Below are 20,614 nucleotides of genomic sequence, written 5' to 3'. Positions count from 1 at the left end.
ATGATATAGAAATATAGAAAAAGATCTGGAAGGATACACGGAGAATGTGAAAGTAGAAGCTTCCAGGGCTCTGAAAGGGCCAGAACTGGCACAGGGTCATTTCAACTACAGTCTGCTGGTCAAGCTAGTCTCAAGGCCAGCCCAGATACAAGGGAGCTTCCCCTCTTGATGGGAGGAGTGGCAAGCATACGGGCAGTGTTAGCCGTGGTGGAATTGGTGGTGACTATCTTCGGAGACTGTCTACCATATTTTCCTTTCCCTACTTTAGGCAATTAACATTCTCCATCTCTTGGCTCCTTTACTCCCTCCCATATCTCCAACAAAGCTTGCTTTTAAGAAAAGATTTTATAGGAACCTTTAACTTTAATTGTGAATACGAGACAAGATATGCCATTGTAATGGGACATTTGCATTTCATATCTCTGTCTGATTATGGCAAGAAGTGATTTCTCTTTTCTTAAGGCAAGTTTAGACATTAACAAGAAGGGGAAGTGCTTTTTAGTTTTGCTTCTCGTCACACCTCATGGTTTTCTAAATGCTTCACCTCCTCTACCTTCTCAAAAGCTGGCTGGGGATAAAAAGGTAGTATCACCCTGGAGGGACTGAGTTCTCCATTCACAGGTGCTGCCCAGAGCTTGGCTGTGAGCTTCTGAACAGTGCTCATTGTTACATGGAACAGAGGTGTCCTATATCCACATTTCCATGGCTTTTGGGGCCACAGCTAGTTAGTTATTGACCTTGCCAGATATCAAATAGGGGACAACGAGAAGTCACCTAGTCATCTATTCAAAAATATCTGTTGAAGCCAAGATAGCTGGGTGATATACAAGGTACTGGGTGCACCAGAAATGAAAAAGACAGTCAGGGTCTGCCCTCACAGAGCTTCTAATCTCGTGAGATATATAGACCAGGAAACAATAAGTGTAATATGTGCTAAGTACAAATAAAGGGAAATTATAAGGTGCTAAGGGAAGACCACAGAGGGATATAAACAGTGGTGTGCTCATAGGTGTTTAACAACTAGTTCTTCCAAAAAGGCAAAACAAAACAAATGTCCCCACCCCATTTGTAGTGTTTGTCATTTTCCATAGTCTAAAGACGCCAACCAATTTCAAGCTACCAACACGATGTCACTGAATGGAGTTATAAAGAGGTGCAGATCTTAAAAGCCAGCACAAGACAATTGCAGTGCTCCACTGAATCTAAAGCATTAGGGTAGGAGGAAGGGCACATCAGATATCAGAAAGGCTTTCTGGAGGAAGAGTCATCTAAGGTGAGAATTGAAAGCTGAGGAAGAGAGTCACAGAAAAATATTCCATGTACAGAGGACAGCATGAGTCAAGGCCTGAAAGGTAAGAGAGGACATGGCACACTTGGAGAATTGCAGATCAGTGTGGACCAAAGGCATAGCACTGAGTGATAGGTATGTGTGGGTCAGGGAGGGAGGGGGCATGTGTACTTGTGCTGTGTGCAGTGTGGTGTGTATGTATGCATGCTATGGTGTGTACATGTGTGTGTCTGTATGCATGTGTACAAGTGTGTTGCGTGGCAAATATATGTATATTTTTTGTACATTACAGAAATATATGTGCATGGTATAGTAAGGTAGAGTGTGTGTGTGTGTGTGTGTGTGTGTGTGTGTGTGTGTGTGTATGTATGTATCTGCTCTGGCCACCATAACAAAATACCATCAACTAGGTGGCTTAAACAGTAGACATTTATTTTTCACAGTTCTGGAATTTGGGAAGTCCATGATCAAGATGCCTGCAAATTTGGTATTTCACGAGGGCCCTCTTCCTGGCTTGCAGAAGGCTGCTTTCTTGCTGGGTCTCCACAAGTAAGAGAGAACCCTGTTCTCTTTCTCTTCTTCTTCTTTGTTTTTTCTTTAAGATTTTAAAAACATAGCTAACATACAATATTATATTAGTTTCAGGTATACACAATAGTTATTCAACATTTATATACCTAAAGAAGTGATCACCATAAGTACAGCAACCATCTGGCACTTCACTATGTTATCACAATATTATTGACTATATTCCCTATGCTTTACTTTACATCCCCATGACTGTTTTGTAACTACCAATTTGTACTTCTTATTCCCTTCCGCGTTTCCACCCATTCCCATCCCCACTCCTGTCTGGCAACCATCAAAATGTTCTCTGTATCTATGAATTTGTTTCTGTTTTGTTTGTTTATTTTGTTTAGATTCCACATATAAGCAAAATCATATTGCATCTGTCTTTCTCTGTCTGACACTCCCCTCAGTACAATACCCTCCAAATCCATCCATGCCGCCACAGATGGCAAGAACACATTCCCTTCCCTGGCCGAGCAATATTCTATTGTATATATTAATATGTACCTCCTCCTCTTTCTATCGACTGACACCCAGGCTGCCTCCACATCTTGGCCGTTGTAAACAGTGCTGCAATGAACATTTGGACGCACGTGTCCCCTTGAAGTAATGTTTTGGGTTTCTTCAGATAAATACCCAGAAGTGGGATTACTGGGGACTTCTTTGTCTCTTGTTATAGCCTTTCTTTTAAAGTTTGCCTGGTATAAGAATTGCTACCCCAGCTTGTTTTTTATTTGTTTGTTTCCATTTTCATGAAATATCTTTTTCCCATCCCTTTACTTCCAGTCTGTGTGTGTCCTTCAATCTGAAGTGAGTCTCTTGTAGGCAGCATATGTAAGGGTCTTGTTTTCTTATGCATTCAGCCACCCTATCTTTTGATTGGAGCTTTTAATACATTTACATTTAAAGTAATTGTTGATAGATATTTACTTATTGCCATTTTATTATTCATATTTTTTATCTTTTTTTTTTTTTTCACCTTAAAAAGTCCCTTTAAGACTCCTTATAATTCTGGTTTGGTATTGATGAATTACTTTAGGTTTTTCTTGTCTGGGAAACTTTTTAGCTGTCCTTTAATTCTAAATGATTGCTTTGCTGGGTAGAGTAATCTTGGCTGTGGGTCCTTACTTTTTAGCATTTTGAATATTTCCTGCCAATCCCTTCTGGCCTGCAAAGTTTCTGTTGAGAAATCAGCTGACAGTCTTATGGGCACTCCCTTGTAGATAATTAACTGCTTTTCTCTTACTGCTTTTAAGATTCTTTCTTTGTCTTTAACCTTTGTCTTTAACTTTAATTATGATGTGTCTTGGTGTGAACCTCTTTAGGTTAATCTTGTTTGGGATTCTCTGTGCTTCCTGAGCTTGTATATTTATTTCCTTTCTCAGGTTAATGAAGTATACCATCATTATTTCCTCAAATAGGTTTCCAATTTCTTGCTCTCTCTCTCCTCCTGGTATTCCTATGATGTTGTCCCAGAGGTCCCTTAAACTCTCCTCATTTTTTTTGGATTCTTTTTTTCTTTTTGCTGTTCTTATTGGGTATTTTATGCTATCTTCTAAATTGCTGATTTGATTATCTGCTGCATATAATTTACTGTTGATTTCCTACAAACTATTCTTCATTTCAGTTATTCTTTATTTCTGACTTGTTATTTTTTTATGTTTTCTATCTCCATTTTTATATTGTATTTTCTATCTTTTTGTTGAAGTTCTCCCTGAGATCATTGAGCATCCCTATAACCAGTGTTTTGAACTCTGTGTCTGGTAGATTGCTTGTCTCTATTTTGTTTAGTTCTTTTTCTGGAGCTTTGTTCTATTTTATATGGGATACATTTCTTTGTCTCCCCATTTTGGCTGCCACTGTGTTTGTTTCTATGTATCAGGTAGGGCTGCTATGTTTCCCGGTCTTAGTAGAGTGGCCTTATGTAGTAGGTGTGCTGTGGGGCTCAGTGGGGCAGTCTTCCTGGTCACCTGAGCTGGGTGCTCCAGGTGTGTCCCTTGTGTGGGTTGTGTGTGCCCTCCTGTTGTAGTTGAGTCTTGATTTCTGTTTGCATGTCAGGGAGAAGGCTCGACCCTTGGGCTCATTGGCTGTGAGGACTGGTTGTGAGTACAGTGGAGGAGCTGTTGTGCAGGGGCTGACCCTATGGAGCAGGATTTTCTTCAGCAGGGCTCTGGTGCCTGCCCAGTGTGTCCTTTGGGTGTGTTGTCCTTAGAGGCGGCTGGGTAATTATCCAGCTGGTTCTGAAGATGGCCAATTGGGGTGCCAGCCCCAAGGCCTCCTGGGGAGGGCCCCACTGCGGGCTAAGTTCGTCTGCAGCCTGTGTCCTACCTGGAGCCACCTGGTATAAGCCACAGAGCAATCCAGAGATGGCCACTGCCCATGCTGTGCTTGAAAGTGCCTCGAGAGGCCAAGTCTCATATTGAAGCCAGCTGTTACTAGTGCCAGGCTTAGAGTAGCTTAGCCAGAGGTATGGGACATGCTGAAGCCAGATGCTGCTTTATTGTGTTATGTGAACCTTTGAGAAATTTTAGGAAAGGCAGGATATTGATATGGAAAAGCCACTGGAAGTGGCTTGGGTGGGCCTGAAAGTTAGGTGCAGTGGGGTCTCAGGGAATCAGGGTGAATGAACGGTGTTAGCCAGCTTGATGGAGACTCAGATATGGCAACCACCTGTGTCTGCACATTGGGAAAAGGGAGGGCTCAACAAAGAAACAAAGCTTCTACTAGCACTTCCATCTGGGAGAAAGCTGTCTCTCTAGCCCTCATCCTGAAGGCAGATGATTTCAGTTTTTCCTTATTTGTCCCTGGAAACTTTGGAGCTGCTGCCCAAGTGCTGGAGCTCAGAACAAGTGAGCCCATCAATAAGTAAGACCATGCATGAGCCCTTTAAGAGAAGTGCCTGCGTGTGCAGCTGCCCCCTATATCACTCAGCCACAGTCTCCACTGGTTTTCACAGCCAGAAGTTATGGGGACTTCTCTCCCCTGCACTGAGACTCCCGGCTGGGAAGCCTGATGTGGGGCTGGGACCCCTCACTTCTTGGTGGGGAGAAGACCGCTGCAGCTGAGTTATCCCTCCCAATTTTTAATGGTCACACATGGGTGTGGGGCCAGCTCATTCTGCAATCTGCCCCTCCTATCAGTCTCAAGGTGGCTTCTTCTGTATATCCTTGGTTATAGGGCCTTGGTTCAGCTAGACTGCAGGCAGTTCTCAATGATGGTTGTTTTATGATTTAGTTGTAATTTTGATATGGTCATGTTTACCTACTCCATCACCTTGACCAGATCTTCTTTTTCTCTTCTTATAAGGGCACTAATCCTATTATGGGTTCTCCATCCTCGTGATCTTATGTAGTGTAAGCCCCGACAGTTTTATTTTTCTGTTTTGTAATGCAAGTGGCTGACTTAAGCTTTGATTGCCAAGGCATCCATCTCAAAGAGGCATCCATTTCAAAGACAGCCCTCGCAAATAAACACATTGCCATCCACTATAGAAGAATCAGGCCACATCCCTCCACTAAGTTTCCTTTGTTTTAGAGATCTTAGTTGATTTCAGTAACTGACCATCTGTACTACTTTTATTTTTCTCTTTCCATGGTTTGAATATCTGCCCTTATATTTTAAATTCACCAAAAAAGAGTGAACCTGTGAAACCTTAGTCCCCCATATTCAACCCTAATAAAAGTAGACCCCCCCAGGCCTGTGTTTTTTCTCTCTCTCTTTCTTCCTCTCTCTCTCTGTCTTTCTCTCTCTCTTTCTCTCCCTCTCACCACCCCCACCTTGCCTCAGGTGTGCTGTGTAATTATAGGTCCTGTGAGTGATAAACCTTTATTTTTCTCAAAGTTTCCTGATGGCTATTGCTGAAGGGCATCTTGCAGTCATAATAAGAACCACGAGGACTGGTCTGGCAACAAGATTGGTTATTGATAGGCTGAGACCAATACAAAACACCTCATCTACACCTAATTATCTCTCAAAGGTCTTACCTCCAAATACTACCAAATTGGAAGTTAGTGTTTCAACATATAAATTTGGCAGGGATACAAATATTTAGTCCACAGCAGTGTGTACGAGTTTACGTGTTACTGATAAAAGAAACATGGGGCTAGGATGTGAAGAGTTGTATAAATGAAGAAGTTATGTCCTGGCTCTTGACTTTAACATAAGATTCTGCCCAAACTGTAGGGCAGTCTGTCTTTCAAGGAGATTTTTGAAAATACCACAGGAGTCCAGCAATTTCACAACTTTCACTTGGCAAATTTTCCTCTAGCTGAAGGCTCCTTCATAGATTCAGAGGATCCCTAGGGAGGATCCACTTCAGTCTATTTGCATTTTGATGCAGGGAGGGGCTTTCTGAGGATCACCTGGCAGGGAGTGTTGAGTAGCCCTGAGGCCTTCAAAGCCTCAGTTCTCGATTTTCCAACTCTCCCATCAGTAGAGTTGGAGTTGGAAGTAAAATAATTTAATTTAGTTAACTCTTATTCTAAATAAGTAGCCAAATTCCTTCCATGAAGCTCTACTAAACAGTACTTCATTTTATAACATTATTAAATAGAAAATGATCCATGCGATGAACATCCTTCATAGGTAAATAATAATTTGATGATGTAATCTATCTTCTTTTCATTTTCCTGTATGGCAAGGTGAGGACTACTGTCATTTTAGCAGCTATATCCTTCCTGCAACCCATCAGCGGCTGACCAAGATTTGTACCTTTAGAAAAAGAGATAAATGCAAAATGGCAACTATTTTTGGCTCTCTTTAAATTGCTGAGTTAGCAAAGGCTGAAAGAAATTGCTGATTATACATCTGGGAGCAGAGGTTTGGGCTGCAAACCAGGTTTAGACAACCTCTTACTCACCAAGTTTTAAGTTAAAAAGCTGACAATAATAGAAAAAATATGCCCATCACTTTTTGGAGAACAGTCACGTTTTCCTTTGAGATGATAATACCAAGAACCTGACTATAAAGTAATCAATCTCAAGTAACTTATTCACAAATAAGCCTGATAAAAATGCTCCATGACCCTGTGCCAGGGAAGCTGAGTCAGGTTGAAATGGGAAGAATTGGGTTTCTGTCTTTCTCCCTGCACCCCTCAGGGCTGGTGGAAAAACTCCAGCTTAGTGACATTTCAACTTAATATCAAACTAAAAGTAAAGATTGCTGTCCAGCAGCCTGGCTGCTAGAGTTACACATTGCCCCAGCCAGTCTTGGCACTTAGGAGACCAGGAGGCCAGTTGCAGTATGGTGACCACTTTGCTATTGCTCCTTTATTTCTGTGGCCTCTATTTCCCTTTAGTAAAATGGATATAATATTTTCTTCCTATGAATCTGCTAAGCTAATCAATTAGACTAAAATCAGACTGATTTGGAAAAAAAAATTCAGATTGCAGTAAGTTCATATTTTATTTGGTTGCCTTCTGTATCCTTTGGTCTGGCTTGTCCCCTCAATCCCACCTCCAAAACACACACACAGAGAGAGAGAGAGAGAGAGAGAGAGAGAGAGAGAGAGAGAGAGAGACTCCTAATTTCTTCCCTTTGCTGAGGCATTGGGTCCCAGTTTTAACATTGGATATACTTTCTCTTCTTCAAACCATATGGATTGAATTTTTCACTTAATGTGAAAAATGAGGAAACTAAAGCTCAATAAAATACAATTTCTTGCCCAAATCATGGATCTGGGACTCAAATCCTGGTTTACTGGCTATGTTACACCATTTTTATCAACAACTCATTCCTATCTGTCCCAGCCCCTTCTGGCTAGGGTCTGCCCCATCCTTTCAGTTTCCGCTTTAGTCATTGGTGACTGTTCACTTATTGAGAATTGCACTTTCATCCAATTCTGCCTTTAGACTCAGCTGAAAATTTAAAAATATATAGGAATCGGCAGCACGCTTAATTCTTTTTCCAGAAAATACAAATTGGCAGAAAAACTTTTCCTTACAAGTTTTTCCTTACTATAAGAGGAATATATATTCTTCATAGAAAATTTAGGAAATAACAGAAATGTATGAAGGTTAATAACTAACACCACCCATTATTTTTCTGCTTACAAATATCTACCCTTCCCCCAGTTTCCTTGAGAAATAACTGACATACATCACTGTATAAGTTTAAGGTATACAGTATGATGGTTTGATTTACATGTATTGTGAAATGATTACCACAATAAATTTAGCTAGCATCCATCATGTTATATAGATACAATAAAAAGAAGAGAAAAAGATCTACTTTTTATATTTTAGATCTATTTCTTTATTCCTATTCCTATTTTTCTATTTCATGCATTTTTTTTAAATTTAAGTTTACTGGGGTGACAATTGTTAGTAAAGTTACAATTGGGAAAATAAAGCAATTATTCTTGTTTTTTCCCACTTAATATTATACCACAAATTTTCATTTCATTAGTGATAGTTCAAAAACATTTTAGTGACGTCATCATATTTCAGCCTATGAAGATACTAGAATTTATTAAATAATTCCACAATTTTGCACATTTGCAGTATTTCAAAATTATAACCCATTATATGTTGAAAGAATACATTAGTACATCAAAGTCAAATTACTTCTCTGACTGTTTCCTAAGAATAGGTTCTTAGAAAAGAAATTAGTGGATCCAAAGACATGATTGTTGTATTTCACAGTTTCCTATTTCTGCCATAATAATTTAGCACAAATGTAGCAGCTTAAAACAGCACTCATTCATTACCTCACAGCTCTATAGGTCAGAAGTCTGGCTGGCTCAGCAAAGTACTCTCCTTAGGAACACTCCAGCCTCAGATCAAGGTGGTTGAGCCCTGGGCTCCTACTTGGAGGCTCAGAAGGAGAATCGTCTTCATGGCTCATTTGTTAGCCAAATTCATTTTCTTCTCACAGTCTGCACATGGTCTCCTCCACCTTCAAGACAGCAGTGGCAGGTTGAGTGCCTCTCATGCTTTGAATCTTTCTAAGGTCCACTAAAGAAAATTCTGGTTTTAAAGACTCATGTGATTCTTCAGGATAATCTCCCTATTTTCAGATCTCTACTTCAATTACATCTGTGAAGTCCCAATTGCCATGGAAAGTAACATTCTCAGGTTCTAGGGATGAGGGTATGAGCATCTTTGGCAGGATGTACTGTCTACTACAAACATTTTTGGGGATCTTTATAAGTATTGCTAGAATGCTTTCCAGACAAGCTGAGCCAAGATTTCTGCCACCAGCATTGAATGAGTGTGCTCTATTCCCCACACTCACCAGCACAGAATATTATCTTTTCTTTATTTTAGTATTATAATATGACAGGCAAAAACAATTGTATTTGTGTTTTTACTTGCATGTCTTTGATTCACAGTGAAGTCAAACTATTTGTAAATATTCATTCACCATTCATTTTTCTTCTGTGATTGCTTGTCCATTGCCCATTCTTCTATTAGATTCTTAGTATTTCCCTGAATTTTTATTATCTCTTCACACATTTAGGATATTTTGCTATTATTGTGTAGTACTATTTTTTTAAAATTTATTCTTTAATGTACAGGATTATTTTTTACTGTTGTGCAGTTACATGTACTCATCATGGCCTTGGTGATTTTTTTTTTCCATTGTGTTTTACTTTCACAGGCAGCTATCAAATAATTCTTCTTAAAATGCCAACTGGTTGATTTGGCTTTCATATTGAATTTGTTTCATTTTGGTGTGTGGTGTGAAGAAAGGCTCTAAACTGATTTCTTTTTGCAATTGGTTCATTCAACTCTGTCTGTGAAATAATTAGTACAGCATTTTTATTGGGAAAAAACTGTCATGATGACGCATGCTACAGAAGCAAAGGCTATACACATGCTGCTTCTGCACATGAAGGAAAATACAGTCAAGGGAACACGGCAGAACTTCCAATCTTGTAAATAAGAATTGATGAAGTAATATCTCCTGTTTCATTTATATGGGTTTGTAACAAGGGCTGAGAAAAACTAATAAAGTTGATTACAAGTAGCCAGAAAGGGTTTTTGATGTCCTGGGCCTGTCTAGGTAGTACGGGTCTCCTAACCAAGATTCAAAGTGACTTAGAAAAAGTTATTTTGAATTAAATATCTGTATAAAACAAGAACTAGGTTAGCATACAGTAAATAAAGCTAACTATAAGGCAAAAAGAAAAAATCCCATATACATATACCAAAAAAAGAAAGAAAAGAGACTCTTACCCTCCATATTTGAAAATCTAAACATTAATTATGATAGTACCATTCCAATGAATCTTATCCTAGTAAGACAGGAATTGTAGGACTTCAAGCTGCAAAGACCTGGCCCCAGAAAGATGTAGTTAAGACACTTTTAGGAAAATGAGTAGGCATGCCATAAGCTGAGAAAATACATTTACAATGTGACAAAGGACATGTATCCAAAATCTATAAAGAATTCTGACAAATCCACAATAAAAAGACAAACAACCTAATTTTTAAAATGGGCAAAATATTTGAATACTTTAGAAAAGGATGAATGAATGGCCATTAAACACAAGAAAATTTCCATTACTACTTATCAAAGAAATGGAAATGAAAATCACACTGAGATACCACTTCACACTCCCTTGAGAGGCTATAAAGTATAAAACACAGTCAAATGTTGGCAAGGATATGGAGCAACTGGAACTTGTATATATTACTGGTGATAGTGAAAATGGTAGAACCACTTTGGAGAACTATTTGGAAGTTTCTTAGAAAGTTGAGCATATACTTATCATATGACCCATCATTCCCACTAATAGTCCATTTCTACCCAATCTCTAGCACTCCCATGTTGCTTTTCTTTCTCCCAAATCTTTAATATCATTCTTTTACTATTCTCATGTTTCTAGTCCCTCTTGTTCCATCCCAAATGAATTCTCCTTAATTAACCACAGAGAGACTCATTTCTTCCACATTTATTCTAGGAGGTATATAAGTAGTGACATAAAATAAAAATGGTTTAGGATTAGCTGTGTATTTTGCCTAAATAAGATGGCAACTGTTATTGTTTTTATTTTTGACAGCTATAGATGCTAGTTGTATGTAGAGGTAGCAATGAAAATAGAACATATACCAAGAAAGACAATGCCATCTAGATTTTAAAAATTTTTTCTTGTACAAGTAATTCACAGCCTTCAAAAATAGATAGAAAAATCACATCATAATCAATAATGTTGTAAAGATTTTGTAGGGTGTCAGATGGGCACTTGTCTTATTAGGGAGACCACTTCATGGACAGTGTAGGTGCCTGACCACTGCAGTGTACACCTGAAGCTGAAACTGAATAATACTGAATGTCAACTATAATTTTATATATATATATAGTCACGGGATGTGGAGTACAGCATAGGGAAGAGACCATAGAACTGTAACAGCTATATATGACGTCAGAGGGGTAGTAGATTGGGGGAAGGGGTTTATCACTTTGTGAGGAGTGTAAATTCTAACTATTACATTATTTTGTACACCTGAAACAAACAAACACAAAAACAACAACAAAAAACAGAAAGAAAGGAAATCACATCATAGTCATTTGAAAAGTTCGTTTATTATATACTAATATACACTTTCTGTAATAAAAAAAAGCCTCCCAATACATTGAACCATCTTATAAATGAAATAAGAAAATAAAATTTTCATCTGTTTATAAATGGGGTTAAATTAGCCAGTACAAGAAACCATATGTATGTCTGTCCTGCAGTCTATGTGAACTCATCCTGAAAATGGCCATGAGAAACAAATGGTGCTTTATTATTTGGCACTGTAGTATTGCTCTTGAATATTTATAGAATTACATGCATTGATATTTTCAAGTTAGTCATTTCAAATGCAAAGTATTCAAAATATATACAGATTGTACAGTTTTCCATTTTTTTGGATTATTCGTTGATATTTACATTTAAATACATTCAGATTAAACATTTTTTAACACTCAGAAGGTTTTTTTTTTTTCACTTGCTATCTTGATGCAGTCTTTGGATGAATGAAAATATATCTTAAAGATGCTACTTGGCAATTTTTTTCTAATAATAGTAACTCAAAAGTTATGATAGCGTCTAGTAATGCTCAAATTCCATAACAAAGTGCACCATTTTACAGTATTATTGCCTTTAGAAAGTAATATATAAAAATATGTATTTTCTTAAGGCACATTTTAGAAAAAACAATTTAAATATGATTTAATATTATCATACTTATATGGTACTGTATTCATGATACTTGTATTCATACTTGGCTTTACTAAAATATAAACTATATAACAAATGTTCTTGCTACTGATTTGAAAAAACAAGTAGCAAATTCCAGAAATTCCAGGTAATGAGTATAATTTTTAAATCCATTTCATGTATGTTGTAGAAGTGAGCAGAAATAATAGTTTGCTTCTCTTCGCTGTGTTAGCATTTTTATTTTTATGGAGAGCCATTCAACATTGTATTAAATGGCAAATGAATGTCAGCAAACAAGGTAAAATGAACTAAATGCTATTTTAGACATGCTATAAATGAACAACCTTAGTATTAATAATTATTTGCAAATAGGAACTTATTTTCTTGTAGATGATTATGGTGTTATTTGTAAACATTAAAGAAGAGCATTACTGAACTATATATAACTTAGGTTTCAAATTTAAAATATCCCCAATAGACAGATACATACAAATGGATTTTTGCACCCATCAACTTAATTCCCTGCCCCCACCCCCAATAATATAAACGTTTTGACTGTAAAGAGAGAAAACTACACATGTAAAAAATAAAAATCAGATGTACCATACATTAAAATTCTGAGGACTACAGAATAAGATCATATACATAAACATATAGCAATCACAGTTTCCTGCACTGAATGTTTATCAAATAAAAATGTATCAAACAATACTGGGTAATGTATTTCCACATGAATCGTGGTCTTCTAAAACTTCTGAATGAGAATGGAAGACGAAAGGGAAAGCATTGTTCAGTGACAAAAGTATGACAAGAGGACTAGGAATAACATTTAAAAAAGCAAATGCTTCCAGAACAGGCAGTTTAGCTATAAAGCGTTATTTTTGTTGTTGCTCTACAATTTACATAAAACCCCTCTCTATGTTTAGTAAGATGTTTTAACATTTACAAAAAAAAAAGTCTAGTTAATGAAGAAGTAACTAATTCAATGTCACTCCTCTACTGTTGACAATAAGATGTTCTAGCCTGGTGTGTGGTCACTCATGTACCTTACAGGGACAGCTCATAAGACAGCCTTTTGCCTCTGTTATTAAATAGACCCAGAATATTTAGTACAAGATTAAGGAAAGGCATTATGTGTAGTGATACCTTTCCCACAAGGGTACTTTTATTTGATATTCTGAGAATACAAGTATTTGGTACCTTTTTGGCAGGGGCGGGTAAGGGGAATAGGAGGGGGAAAGGTATTATCTTCTGACCGTTACACACAGCTACCCTTATTCTGCTTGTACAGCAGCAAAAGTACATCATTTCACGCTGCTCTCGTAAAACCTGGGTAGAAATGTGCACCACAGATTTTAAACACCTAAACAGCCATTTGTGACAAAAATGATGATTTTTCTCATCTGAAGGTGCTTGGTGATGTTACTAGTAAACGTCCTTGGAATCTTCTTGTTATAATCAATATAACTCAATGTCTTTTGGAGCATCATTTACATCCATTTCCAGTAGAAAAAGAAAGTATTTTTCCTCGGGTTAGTGATGCTTGGAATTTGGGGGATTGTAAATCCAGTCAATTATAATGAGCGCCATGCTTCCCATCATGAAGATGATGCCGACCACAAGGAAAACCAAAGCCTGTAAGTCAGAGAGAACTTGTTAGGGAATAGAGGACCCCTACCTCCTTAGCACACTTTGTGCGAAGTAAATACACAGTAAAGTGTTTACCTAAGGCAGCAATCTGATTTACATATTGAATTGTTTTATTCTTATAGCTCAAATGTCCATGTCTAGTGGTTCAGACAATTTAGAACTTTAGCTGGGGAAAGATGGTGAATATAGTGGAGATATTTAACCCCAATGTTCAACATAGAGTAATGGTTCATTGATTTGGTGTATCAAAATGATGGAACACCCTGTGCTCTTTAAAAGTTAAGTGAGAGAAAAACATTTAATGACCTAGGGAGAGCTCACAATCTTTTAGGTGAAAAAGGGCAGGTCATAAAAGAGTACCATGTATGATATGATCCAACTTTATAAGGCAAACAAATAAAAGCAAAAGCCTAATATAGGTTGCATATTCCTTGGGGAAAAAAACCAAAATGTGTGTGTGTGTGTGTTACAATGTTTTAGAATTTTAACACTGGAAGCAACCTTACATGTCACCACAAAGATCAACCTCCTAATTCTACGTATGAGGAAGGAGCAGCTAAAAATTTTTTCACTAGAAAGAATCTAGGATATAAAGTCACTCATTTTTACATCTGACAAAACTGAAAATGGGTCAGGACAAGTAACTTGCCAAGGTCACACTGCTGTAAAAGTCCGAGTAAGATGGACTACATAGAGTGGAAATTTGGGAGTGAAAAGATGGGAGGAGCTTTTGATACCAAACAACCCCAGCAGGTGAATGACTCCCAGGCAAAATTCAGAGTAATTCAGTAAGAGGCATTCTTTTCAAGCCTTAGTATAAGACCTTATTAATCAGTCACTGATAATATTTATTGGAAAAACAATTATTTCTAGTATATGTTTCTGTAGTTCTACTATGGAAAAGAAAAACACTGTTTAATAAAACTATATTTTATATCTAAAGAGGTTAACTGGAAAATGAATGGTTCTGTTCTGTATCTCAGTCCACAACAGAGGACAACAAGGTACTATGCAGGGGAAAACAAAAGCAGTGTCTTTTCTTTCGGCCTTACACACCTAATGGATATGACCAAAATGTTTAAATTATTTCATAACACTGCTTGGGAGCCTAATTCCTTCCTGCACCATTCCCTGTATATAGTGCAACAATAGCTGGGTCATGTAAACTGGCATATATGTGTGGCTGTGGGAAAACTCCATTAGCCTTTGACAGGTAGTAAGGATTCAACACAAGGTATCTCATATTTGAAGAGAAGAAATCCTGGAATCATCTGAGTGCCAGGAATCCACCCCCCTTTCTCTCCACCAGAGAATTCCAGCTCATCTTTGATTTTTCGTTCTTGTTCATAAATTCATTTCTTTGAACCATGTGTATTTTCTGGTTGACTCTAGTCAAAGAGCAACTTGTAAGGGGGCGAAATTGCAAGGCTTACTTACCCCAACCTTTTGGGGTGACCGAAGAGGTTCTTTCTTGACAAGTTTAAGATAAAAAGCTGCTGGAAGGATGAAAATCAGCATAGTAGCAGAAGAAGCCCCTGAGGAGAGAAACACAGGACAGATCAATGTCTTACGCAGCAGGTCTGATTCGGCAAGAGAGACTTTAAAGACACCAACTCTAAACCTGCCCTAATCTTCGCACTAAAAGCATTAAAGCTCATCCTGTTTGCTTATTCAAAGATATGTCTATACAGAAAATTAAAATGTACCTAACGTTATAGCTGCATATTGAATATACATATGTATAATAAACAATAAAAAGACTGAATATTACAAATTTATAGGAAATTAGAAATAATATCAACACCTATTACAGAGGTTGAACTCATCACATACGCTTCCTATCCACTTCTAGCTTTTCAAGTTGGTAACACCTAATAGTTAAAAGTTTTACATTGTATTTAAAATTGGAGCAATCCCTCAAATCAACAGAAGAAAAAAAACATATATTAATAGACCCTGTTAAGGGAATTAAATATATTTCCCTTAACAGTTAAGGGAAATAATGTGTTTTACAAAATCGACCTCCTTTTCCTCCAAAGATATCCTTTAATGCTCAGCTGATACAGACCTGAGAAGCATCCTGTAGGTAAAATCTACCTTCCTTGGTTTTTGATAAGACCTATGTACAAATTCTGGGTCCACTCCAAGGTACATGACTTGACTTCTACATGGTTCAGTTTCCTCGTCGGTCAGAAAAGGCAATTGGACTAGATTACCTATAAGGTAGCTTTTAGCGCTAACGTTTTCTGATCCTGTGAATAACTTCTAGTGTCATCTGGGAGGGAGGGAAGATGACCAGTTGGAGCCCCACTGGACTAATAGGAATCCTGTGAGCCTGAGATGGACTGGGGATCCTTGAGTTCCCAACACTGGCTCCCTATCCACCATTTATGGAGATATCAGCTTGAGTTGACTAAGTAAAACACTTTCTGAAACTTACCTATGAATCCAAAGATGTATTTTATAGTTGGCACAAGGATGACCAAAACATTATTAAGTGCAAGAAGCATGGCTGCAATCAGGAAATGTCTTATCCAACTGAAGGGTCTTCTGGGAAATAACAGTGTGGTCACAGATGTACGAATCTGCAACAAGAAAGTCAAAGGCAAGGTCATTGCTTTATTTGTTACTTTATTATTTCAAATATTCTCATTGCGCTGGAGTGTTTTCTTTGTTTTTCCTTTTTCTCCCAGAAAAGATTTTGATGCTGGTTTTTTAAAAAGGATTTTTAAATTTTTATTGTGGTAAAATACACATAAAATCCACCATCTTAACCATTAAGTATACAGTTCAGTGGAATTAAGTAAATTCATATTGTTGTGCAACCTTGATGCTGAATTTTGATTTTTGAGGTAGTGTTATTTTTCCTTGGTGATATATCTTATGCTCACTTTTTCAGCTTTCAGAATTTTGTCTTCAAAACAATCTCAGCCAGAAAGAGATAAAATAACAGATATGAGATATATTTCAGAGACCCAGTAAAACCCTTGCTGATTTCTAATCATGTCTTATCAGTCTGGATTAAGCATTAATTGCGAGCAGTCAGTCGATTTGCATGGAATTGGGAACAGAATTTTTACAAACTTGGGTTTTTTCTTTATTTGGCATTGTAATGAATATGTTTCCTACCTGATATTTAAAAAAATATGATACTCTTTCTGTTTGCTCCTTTCTCTTTCTCCCCTTTTATCTTCTTCTCCTCTCCCCTAATTATAGATTATAAGTGCACAAAAGACAAGGAATAGGACCTAATAACCTTAACATTCCTCAGAGTTTCTAGGTTAGGGTCTTGCACACAGCAGGCACTCAATAAATGTTTAATTAAATTGAACAGAACGATTCTTTTCCCTCCCTTCAGGATCCTTAACAGATTTCAGCCCTATTTTAACAGCTGAAATAAGTAAGCGAAGGATAAAGAGAGGCTCCATTTGCAGCCACCACTCAAGTGACTCTGATGTAACTGGATAAAAAGATCCTTGTGAGTAGAGGGAGTGCCAGTTACATCTGAACAGCTTAACAAAGTTGAAAATACTCTTATCTTTGGAATCTTTTAGAGGACACTTTTGACAGTGGAATTAGTCTGTTGGCTTTTCAGTAAGTGAGCACTTCAGTTAAGCTGGGACTTTACATTTTTTAGAAATGCTGGGATTGATTTTTATTTTAAAATTTTACTTCTGAAGTCTCTTAATGGCATGGAGATGGGAATTTACTTAAAAGAGAGAAAATGTAAAATATATTTTGAAACACATGTATGAAATGACAAAATCTTCGAGCTGAATTGCTTGCAGTTTCTAATGTAACATTCCTTTCATACCACTCCACCAAAAATTAAAGCCATCTGTTCAGGTTTAAAAGGCAATTTCATTTCCAGAATTGCAAACCAGATAGTCTCTGGAAATGATTTAAGACAGACTTTGTAACAGATTTTAAAAATTGGATTAGTGGAAATTATGAAAGTCACTCTGAAAAGTAGGACTGAGGAAAGCAAATGCTTTGATTCTGTTTTTCCCAGCAGCCTATAAATTATTCCCTACACTTAGAGCTCATTCAATATTGTCCAAACGGGACTAACTAGTAGGTCTAAAATAAGCTTTCTATGGTATACACGCAGTGCTTAATTAAGGATTTATTTGTCTGAAAACGCTAAATTTATAGAATAAACAACTAGAATAAATATTTTTCAGACAGAGTTCACATCTACATACTTTTTAGTCCTTTGTTGCAATAATGCATTGAATTCAATAAGCTGAGTTCGAGGTAATCCTATATGTACAGACCCTCTGAATGTAAATGGTTTCTTAAGATCTTATGGCTCCCAGGAAGACTAAGGTTTGGCCCAATGGTGTAAGAGACAGTTTACAGGATTAATGGTTGGAGTAAATGGTGAAGGCTTCCTCCTCATAGAATAATGAATAACAAAACCCCAAAGAAAACAGAAGATACATAGAGTCGCCAGTGAAGAAGGCAGCAGGGCAAACAGGTAGATAGGAGGCTGCTGGTAGGTGGTGGTGGAAAAGAAACGAAGGGAACTTGCTGGACATTCCATGTTAAATGCTGCCTTGAATGGTGAGCCTGGGATCTAAAGCTCCCCAGCAATTAATTCTATTTGCCTATGTCAGGATAGAGGCAACTCTAGCTGATTACCCACAAAGTGTTTCCTGCTGTTTCATTTATCTAAGTGCCCTTTTCTCTACAGACACAAACTGATAAGAATCTGGAAATGTGGGTCAGATGCTATAAATGGGAAATGTCCTCGGCAACAGCCATGGCTTCTGACTGAGAATGATTCCAGAAAATTTCTATTGAGCTCTAGAGAACACCTCTGCTATTTCCAGAGAGTGTTCTGAACAGGCGCCTCTTAGGAGATGCTCTGTTCTAATGTGGGGACCCAATGTGAAAGTCAGAAATGTGGAGAGTAGAAAGTGGGAGTTCTGAATTTAAAAAAAAAAAAAAAAAAAAAGTCAATTTTATTGCTGAGGAGTAAATAAGAGTTTCACTTTGCATGATTACTGAGGACAAGAGTATTGGAAATACCTGTGGATCACTATTCTATTCCAGTCCATAGCCACATCTGCCATATTCCTGCGCCTTATATCTACATATACTTCAGAACAGGGTATCTGAAGGCAATATACACGAAAAGAATGAATTTGCTGTGATAAAACGAAGTAGAAGTAGCTAGAGAGACTCTGAGACATGATCTCTTTTTTGTAAGGTGTGGCAGGTGGAATTTGAGTCTGTATGTTCCACGTGGAATTTGAGTCTCTGTGTTCTTGATAAACCCGTTAGGATTATTTGTTTTTCTGTTTTTCACGGTGTGTGAATTTTACTGCATAAAGGCAAGCACAAGCTAATGTGGCATTATTAGTCCTTGGGGAGGAGGTGTAGTCCCATAATAGACTCCCCTGCCCCATAGCATCCCCCTCCTACTACTAAGAAAGAGAAAAGAAATGTTGGGCTGCTAGTGAAAAAGTTAGAGTCTTAATTCACTTCATTTACTTATTTGTTCAACAAACATTTCAAGCCATCACTCTGTGCCTTTTACCAAGAAGGAAAAAACTAACCTAACTGGAGAAAAGAAAGATAATAAATAGATTAATCAAAGGAAAAACTATCCAACCATCCAACAACAACAGAACCTTTCTCATATCTTCCTGGGCTTCAAAGAAAGAGAGCCCAATTATTTATTGAAAAAAGGAGAAGACAAAATAATACGTAAAATGGGCAGATTTTAATGCAGATTAGGTTTTATTTGCTTGTTTGTTTTGTTACTTGTATGTGGGGATAGCAAGGCAAAGTAAATAAGCTTCTTATTGGTCAAGAGTTTCTTAATTCAAAGAAACCTGTCAAGAGAATCATGCTGTGACTCAGCATTTGACACACTGAAAATCTTGGCTCTAAATTGTAAGAGACAAACAAAAATGCCACTAACAACTTCTATCACTTTGGGGGAAAAGTGTCTGAATGTAGCCTTGTGGGACTTCACAGAGACAGGAAGTCTGGACCCGCTTTTATTTCATCCATCACATCCAGGGAAGCTTGGTTCAGTTAGCCCAGATGCTCACCCAAACTGGGGTTCATGGCACATGTCAGCAAGGGGAATAGCCTATGCTTTTGCCAGAAAAGGCAGTTCGTACATCTCAAGAAAAGGCAAGATTTATTTGGAGACTGTATTTCTTAATAAACATTGCTGAGCTCATCCTGTGCCGTCACTGCTCATATCTCTAACCTCCGGGGACTTATCACCCAGGGGAAAAGATGGACAATCACACAGATCATCTCAATGTAACATTGTAAGGGTGAAACAGAATTACATGCAGTATTTCATAAATGCTAAGGTTGAGTGAAAACGCAGAATTAATGATTTTTCTGAAATTTGCTCGTAATGGTCAATTTTGGTTCTAATGGACATTGTTGTAGATGTTTACAAGTTACTGCTATTCTTGTCAGTCAGATTTATATCAACGCTTATCTGTCACAAAAGGGGGGAAATTCTATGCGGATGTCTGGATTTTTTAATGTTGAGGTGAAATGACCATCAGTAAATGAAAAGCTGACTTTCCCGTTCCATTGACATGATCTCAGCCTTCAGTATCGTGCTATGAGCACTGTATTAGCTCAACAGTTACTCACTAGCTGTGTCACCACAGCCAAGGCCATTAATCTCCTGAGAACATGACTTGAAAGCACTATATTCAGTCTTATGAATAAAGAAATACAGAAGCACATAACAGATTTCTTTTATAAAATGATTTGATTCAACAATGGTAGGAATGCCTGCTGTGTACGAAAATTTAGTTAGTGATATCCTCACATACAAAAATAAGGGCTCCCGACATTACTTTTCCCAGTTACTCTGTTCGCTTAGAAATGTTACCCTCTAGTACACTTTCTGTCTACAGCTGTCTTCTGCCTTGTAGCCACGATGGAGCTGATTTTAGGCTAAAGCTGTGTGTGCA

The 20,614-nt window shown here is 37.6% G+C and overlaps 1 protein-coding gene and 1 long non-coding RNA gene across 5 annotated transcripts in view; one reads left to right on the top strand and one right to left on the bottom strand.

Annotated features, from left to right (window-relative positions):
- Positions 1-20,614, top strand: part of LOC141570107 (uncharacterized) — a 252,531-nt gene that overhangs the window by 181,803 nt on the left and 50,114 nt on the right. The gene's annotated exons all lie outside the window — the stretch shown is intronic.
- SLC38A4 (solute carrier family 38 member 4) overlaps positions 11,367-20,614 on the bottom strand; it is a 59,443-nt gene continuing 50,195 nt past the window's right edge. For all 4 annotated transcript variants that reach the window (XM_019748374.2, XM_019748377.2, XM_019748373.2 and 1 more), the window contains 3 exons: positions 16,096-16,240; positions 15,093-15,190; positions 11,367-13,640 (listed from right to left, as the gene is read on the bottom strand). In XM_019748374.2, coding sequence (XP_019603933.1) covers positions 13,539-13,640; positions 15,093-15,190; positions 16,096-16,240 — 345 coding nt within the window. In that variant the 3' untranslated portion in view covers positions 11,367-13,538. The remainder of the gene's footprint in view (positions 13,641-15,092; positions 15,191-16,095; positions 16,241-20,614) is intronic.

Source organism: Rhinolophus sinicus, linkage group LG02 (assembly GCF_036562045.2).
Source record: "Rhinolophus sinicus isolate RSC01 linkage group LG02, ASM3656204v1, whole genome shotgun sequence".
NCBI lineage: Eukaryota > Metazoa > Chordata > Mammalia > Chiroptera > Rhinolophidae > Rhinolophus > Rhinolophus sinicus.
The sequence above is the reverse complement of the archived record's forward strand: the minus strand, read 5'-3'. Positions and strand labels throughout refer to the sequence as shown.